At 26.3% G+C, this 7691-nt stretch overlaps 1 protein-coding gene across 1 annotated transcript in view; it reads right to left on the bottom strand.

Moving 5' to 3' along the window:
* LOC119680542 overlaps positions 1 to 6567 on the bottom strand; it is a 95410-nt gene extending 88843 nt beyond the window's left edge. The window contains exons 1-3 of the mRNA XM_038093397.1: positions 6481 to 6567; positions 4823 to 5632; positions 4555 to 4761 (exon numbers count right to left, since the gene is read on the bottom strand). Coding sequence (XP_037949325.1) covers positions 4555 to 4761; positions 4823 to 5632; positions 6481 to 6501 — 1038 coding nt within the window. The 5' untranslated portion in view covers positions 6502 to 6567. The remainder of the gene's footprint in view (positions 1 to 4554; positions 4762 to 4822; positions 5633 to 6480) is intronic.
* Positions 6568 to 7691: the final 1124 nt, after the last annotated feature.

Raw genomic sequence — 7691 nt, forward strand, 5'->3', positions numbered from 1 at the left:
ATTATTGATCAAGTCATTTATTGTTTAATTTATTATTTATATATAATTTATTTATTAATTTATAAAATAATTCTTTCTAATATCATGAATTTGTTATTTTTTAAAATAAAATATTTTTTAATAATTAATAATTCTATTTGTTTTATTGTTACTGGGCTTAGGTCGTTTATTCAACCCATAAAATCATAAATGTTTTTTTAAATAAAACATTACACTTTTTAAATTAAACAGTAACAATAAAAAACCTAATTGAATATTGATTGTTAAACAGATTTATTAATAATAAATAACAATTTTTATTTTTTTGTAAAATGTTATAAATATTAGACAAATTTATTATAAATAATTAAACAATTTAATAATATTGATCCATTATATATCTACATTAAAAGTTTTTAAATTTTACTTTATTAATAATAATCATTGATAGCAAGGGTCTTAGGTACTATTGTTCATATATATCACAAACAATTTAAATATTTATTTTATATTACATATTAAGGTATTATTCTCGTTATTATAATAATAATTGCAGCACTTGTTAAATTTATTTCAATGGTTTTTCATATTTTTATAACAGAAACTGGTAATTAATATTCGTTACTATTTTTATTTTATTTTTATTTACTTTAATGTAAACATTTTTATTAGTATCAATTTTATTATTTATTTTATGTTAATATCAAAGTTAATTAATTTTTTACTGATTTTTTTATTACTCAGTTATTATATTTTAATAGATTTTTGATGTAATCCAAAATTAAAGTTATTAATTTTTAGTTTATGTTTTTTCAAGCATTTTTAAATTTATATACATTATCGCGAATATTAAATCATTTAAAAATTATTTTTTAAGATCTAAGTATATTTGTATTATATATTTATTATTTACATTTTTGATGAAATTAAAATAAAAATATTAATTTAACTGTGATGTTTCAAATTTTTTTATATATATTTTTATTCGACTTCTAAAATCGTTTATGAAGCATTTTTTATTTAAATTAATTATATTATAATATTTTAGAAGCGATTGTATTTTGCTTTCAGTAAATTATTTTGTCATGGATATGAATACAAAATGATATATATTTATATATGTTACATAGAATATTAGTTGTTTTTGTAACAATTCTTAAATTATCATAATAACTACCTTATTGTTTTTTGATTTACACTAATAACATATTCTATTATATTTTTTATTAACAATAATTCACTTGAAATGTAAATTTTTTAATTATTGCATTGAAACCTTTTTTAATGCAAATAAAGAATTTTTTCTCAATGAGAGATAATTGAGTTTATATGCATTCGTGTATATGCATATATATACTTTTAAAAGAAAGTCGTAGTTATATAATATAACAGTTTCGTTTATATTGAAATTAGCAACCTATATGTCTGATAATTTAATATGCTTAATATTTGATTGTTCTCTATTCCAATTTTAAAGTACATTGTAGTTCACTGATTTGTGAATAAAAGATTACAATATTTAACAATACTATTTTTAATTATTCGATTTATTTTACCTCATAAAATTAATAAACTGTTTAGGTTCCTTTTCCATAGAATGTTGTGTGGTCCAATCACATTTATTTGACTTCAAGATATTTATTATTAAGTTTCATTCATAAATTAGAAGTTTTATTTTACACACAAGAATTTATTTATAATATTAAAAAATATATTTTTTTTCATTTATTTAAGTAATTCAGATTCAGAAAATTGAATTAAATTATTACACATATTTTTGAATTTTTTTACACCACAGAACTGAGTAAATTTTGATCACATTTGATATTTGTATGTATTAATATATTATAAAATTTATTTAATAATAATTTTTATATATTTTTAAACTTTTACTGTCACGAAGTTAAATGCAATATATATCAATAAAAATTCATTACATCAAATTACTATATAAACCATTATTTCTTTTGCGATGTGTACATAAAATATTTAATTAGTTCATTATTTTTATTTAATTTTTTATGTTTAACTTAAACTTTTTATTTTAAGCACTCAAGACACAAATATTTCACTTTCTGTTTTTTTTTAAATTATTTTGTGTAATTTTCATTAGATATTTGTATTTTCATAAAATACTTTTCAAAAATTTAATTCAAATTTAATTATTATTTTTGATTATCTGTATTTTATTTCACTAAAAATTTTTATTTCGTCAAAAAATCGTATCAAAAATAATGAACTTTTTTTTCATTTCAGTTTGTTTATGTTTACACGGAAATGCAGAGGCACAGATGAGATGAAAAAGGCACGTTGGTCTATCGCTACAACCGCACGACTTCGTACACGTCCACGACCGCCGATTGCTCATATTCGAATAAAATTGAACAACAACACGAGTTTGCAATTGCATGCTTATTTCGCCGACTGGAATTCGAAGTCGAATGCTTATTTACTGTTTTCGCTTTGTTTACTTTTTAACATTGCGCTGGAAGCTTTTCAGATTTAACAGCTTGGAAGAGTTGACATTTACATTCGCTTCAATGTTATGTTAGGCATGTTTTATAATGTGTCTGTTAACTTGTTTTCGAAGTTATGTTTATTATATTATTCGATACTACATTATTTACGAAAAATTTGTCAATTAATATTATGTGGTAATAACTATCAAATTTTATTTATTTTACTTATTTATTTTGCTTATTTATTTTATTTATTTATTTTGCTTATTTATATTGTTCACATATTTATATAAGTTAAGTGCATTTGTTGTCAATGCTCGTACTTAGTTTTATTTCGCAATACACTACTACGCAAATCGTTCTATAAAACATCACTATTGATTGCAATTATATTATTAATTATATGGGTTGAATTTATAAAATTAATTCAATATATTTGTGTTTAAAGTATATTCCTAAAAAATTTTTATATTTGTTTTTCCGATCCAATTGATATCACATTACTTGTTGTAAACACATTCGTATTTAAAAGTTTTGGAAAAACCAAACAAATACCAAGCCAATCTCAAATGGATACTCGACAATACCTGTACTATAATTTATACATCAATATTTCTTCGAAATATGTATATAACTATTTGGAACAATCTTATATTTAAACAGTTAATGAGAAACCACAAAATTTTCAAGCTGATCAGAACTACCAATGGTTCTTCTGAAAATGAATTAAAAGAAGCTGAGCACATACAGAAACTCATATAAGGAAGTCTTTTTCAAAACTTATTCAAAATTTACATAAAACTATTTAATTAATAAATAAAACCATTAATCTAGTACATAAATTGGTTTGGCATATTATAGTTTGTGTCCCAATTAAATTATTTATAAAATTAATATATTAAAACTTATAACAGACCAAATACAGCTAGGTACACTAAAACCAGTAGAAAAGGCTAACCATTAATGTGGTATTGCTCTCCACTAAAAGAAAAAATAAAAAGACAACAGTTGTAGTGCCTGCGAATCGCACTAAAATGAAGCACAATAAAGAAAAATTTCCTGAAAAGTTTCTATTTAAACTCTGACATATTGAGTTTTGATATTGCAGCAGAAAAGTTTGTAATAATATTTGTAAGCATATATGAAAGACACATTTAATTGACATGACCATGTTTATAATATTAATAATTGATAAACAATTTTTATCTTTAAATAGATGTTATACATATGCCAAACTTAGTAAATTTCTACTCAATCAAAATTGAAATCTGTTAAAGAAAATGGACTTGGAATCATATATAAAATCGCAAGAAAATTCAAGAACGGAACCCGCTGGAGTATCAGCGCCCTTAAAAAATAGACAAATTCGTAGTGAGAGTAATGTGCAAAGTAAAATCTGGCGACAGGTTAAATTTATCGCCGCAGACAAGAATAATTGGGTTGAGTTTGTTGACGCTATATGTTCTAGATCAAATTAAAAAGCACATTATTGTATTAAATAAATAAAGAATTATTTATACATAAGAAATTTTTGTTTATGTTATTTTTTTCTTGGCTAACCACAAATGGGATTTATATCTGATTTAAATTTAATATAATATATATTAATATAATATATATTTAATAAAATATATATACAAATAATATACATAACAAACATGTACACAACACATATGGTATAAATATATCCTTAATGCATGTACATAATAATAATAATAAAGAGTAGACGTGAAACTTGCCCAACAGCCGGTACTGCGGCCAGAAGAGTCCTATTGTACCGGTTTCACTATTGATTAAACAAAGCCCCTTAAAGCTTTCTGAATAAAGTCTAGAACTAAATCTAGAGAAGAGTTCTTAATCTGCTCTGGTGACAGAAATTCTTTATATGCATGTACATATATATATGTGAAAAATCCAATGGGTTCGTATCTATTTAAAACATTTTTAATACTAAGCATTAATGTCATTTTCATGACATTATATTTAGTGTAATAAAAAGAAGGGCTTAAATTTTATTTAAATTGCAGACAAAAATATTGTTTTAATAACCTAGTATCTAAATTTCTATATTAATCTATATTAATTAGAAGAATCTAAATAAAAAATTGAAACTTACCTCTCCAATTGTGTGCTTTTCTTTGAGCTTGGATGCAATCTCTGTGTACCTAAGTAAGAAATCTTCTTCAAACTGTTCAAGATTGCCGTCAAAGGAAGAAATTAGTACATCACAGGCTTGACGTATTAAAACTTCGCGTGTATACTCAAAATAAACAGGATAAATATGCGACAGATGTTTATCAATTAAATCGCTAACATTAGGTTTCTTGAATAAAAAAATTTCAACTTTAAGTATTAAAAAGTTATAAACAAACAAAAATAATTACCAGCTGTAACATTCGCGCCAATCGTTCGTCCCTAATCGAAGTGTCACAGTTTAATTCACTTAGCGTTACATTATCACAATTATCTGGATTAATTTCATTACCCGTCATTGTGATAGATGAGGTTAAACTAAAGTTAATATCATCATAGGAACATTCATCCTCATCAGCAGCATCTAATGAAGTTAAATTCATCTCCGCTAAACACTCAACAGATCTTTCACATATTGTCCCAAGTGCTTGGACTACAGGAGGAGAATATGCAGTAATTGTATCTGTTATTGTGTTGACTGTTGCATTTGTTGTTGTTGTTGCTGTAGTTGTTATTGCAGCTGTTGTTGTTGTTACAGTTGTTGGTATTGATTCAGTAATCGATTCCAGATTTGTTGATTGATTACAGTGACCAGTTAAACGGTCTTTACATTTCTTCAGATAGTTACGAACACGCGATTTACTGCGCTTAACCGCGTTGTCTACGTTACCGTTTTCGATATTTTCTGTGGCACAAACACAATTTGCTTCTTCCTCACGTGCAATCGGTGCAGTGACGTTGCAATGCGCCATAATGACCGACCTGATCTCATTTCCATTGGAAACTATTCGTGCTATTGGTTCAACGTTTGCCGGCAGTGTTGGTGCATCAATTTTCGTGTCATTCACCACCAGCACTTGAGTCAAATACTGTTCATTGGTGCTATTGTTGCTGGCATTATTGTGCGCCAGTTGTGCAGTTTCATGCTCCTCCACCGCTGGCGGCGAATCCAATGAATTGAGCTGATTAAGGTTGCTGTTAACATTATTTGGTATGCTACCCTGTAAGTGTTAAAGGAGAATAATGAATTATGATTTTTGCACAAAACCAAAAAAAAAAAAAATAATTAATAATAAAATTTGACTTAAAACTGGGTTGGAAAATTACAAAAGTTTTTGTAATAATAATTATTTTGTTATTCTTTAAAACTTATGAATTATTTATGTCTTTATGGCGCGCTAGATATGTTTCTGTTGTATGGTAATTTGAATTTTTAAATTACGTTATAACTTTAATTATTCTGTGCATTCTACATATTGCATAAAATAATTATTATTAAAAAAGTACCGTAAGTAATGTACACATTGGCAATTTACCGGCGCATCTAACATGCAAAAAAGATTTGAATGAGAAAACAAAAATATTTGTTTTAGAAATAAGAAAACAACAAAAATCGATTGTTAAGAAGCAATTGAGGGCAACATTGATTGAATTCAACAAAACATATTTAAGAGCTGACATTTTGCTCACAGCGGCCCATCAGAGAGTTTTCCACTGAGGAACCACCCACAATATTCATGACAAAATGTACATAAAAATATTGCATGACTTAAAAAACGAACGGCAAAAATAGTAACAAATCGCGCTAAATTTAGTAAAAAGGAAAACACATTTCTTTGATTGACGTAGGTCAAGAGTACTGTTCACTTTCTCCGCATATTGGCATACTGTGACATTTGGCCACAACAAACAAAATTTATCCTTTGTGATGACCGCATTGTTTTGTTTTAACTTTGAGTGACTTAAGGCGTTCCTTCCATAACAAATCCACTCTTTGTGGTTAACACCTTCGCACAAATAATATCGCACAAATAATATCAAAAAATCACTGAAAAATGTATGAATTCACCTTCTTTTTGAGAAAATACATATCCCCACTGCAGTATCTGAAGTTAAAAATAGTTTTGTATCTTTGCAGTTAATTGTTTGATTTGCTAATTTCACAATTGAAAACTATATCGAATCATCTTAATTTTATTTATTGCCATTTTGCTTATCCTTCGAGCAAGGTTACAAAGCGGCTCACACCAGACTGATTTGTATTAATCAGACTTTTACATTTTTTGTTTACTTTTCTCTATGAAATTTAGTTAAAGTTTATTGTTTCCTAGGTGCTTACACTTCCTACTTTGCCACTAAACAAAAGAAGCTTTCGTCTATAGTTTGCCAACTCATATAGTCGTCAGATGGCGCTTTCCAGGAGCAGGCGCATTTGACACATAAAACTTCTACGCTTAAAGGGACAAAGGATATTATAATACAGCACTTTTGACTTCACTGAAGGGAATTCTTAGAACAAAGTCAAGTTTATATGTTATTTCAGTAAAGGCAAAAGTACTTTTCAGCAAAAGTACAAATACTAACATAGATATTTGAGATAAATATTCAAAAATTTGATTAAAATAGATTTTTATTAATACATTAGCTTTGGAATTTTCACATAACATAATGAATATACTTAATTAATTAATTAGTTAGTTAATTATTAGCACTAAAACAACACAAATGCAAGATTAATAAATTGAAAGGATAAACTTTCACTCGTAAATATGATTAAGTGCCACATTAAGTAACATTTCAAAAGAACAAACGAATTAACGTTAAAAAAATTTTATTGACAAAATTGTCGTCAGTAAAACGCTACTAATACGGATCATTACGGGTAATAAAAAATGGATTAAATAACGGAAACGTGGTTATGTTAAGTTTTTGGTAGGATAGTTAATTTGTCATTTACAAGTCACAACTTGACCGCTTGAACGAATCAATGAAGAAAAAACGTCCAGAAGAGACCAACAGAAAGAAATTCGTGTTTCATCCTGACAATGCTAAACCACATACATTTTAGATGACCAGGAATAAGTTGACGAAATTTGATTAAAAAGTTTTCATGTATCCACTGTATAGTATGGACATCGCACCATCTGACTACCATTTGTTTTAGTCTCTATGAAACTCTCTTAATAGTATAAAATTGACTGACCGAAAAGTCGTTAACAATAAAATGAATGAATTTAAAGAAGAATCATTATTTAAAGAACTTATAGCTTAACAATACCC

Source organism: Teleopsis dalmanni, chromosome 1 (assembly GCF_002237135.1).
Source record: "Teleopsis dalmanni isolate 2A chromosome 1, ASM223713v2, whole genome shotgun sequence".
Taxonomy (NCBI): Eukaryota; Metazoa; Arthropoda; class Insecta; order Diptera; family Diopsidae; genus Teleopsis; species Teleopsis dalmanni.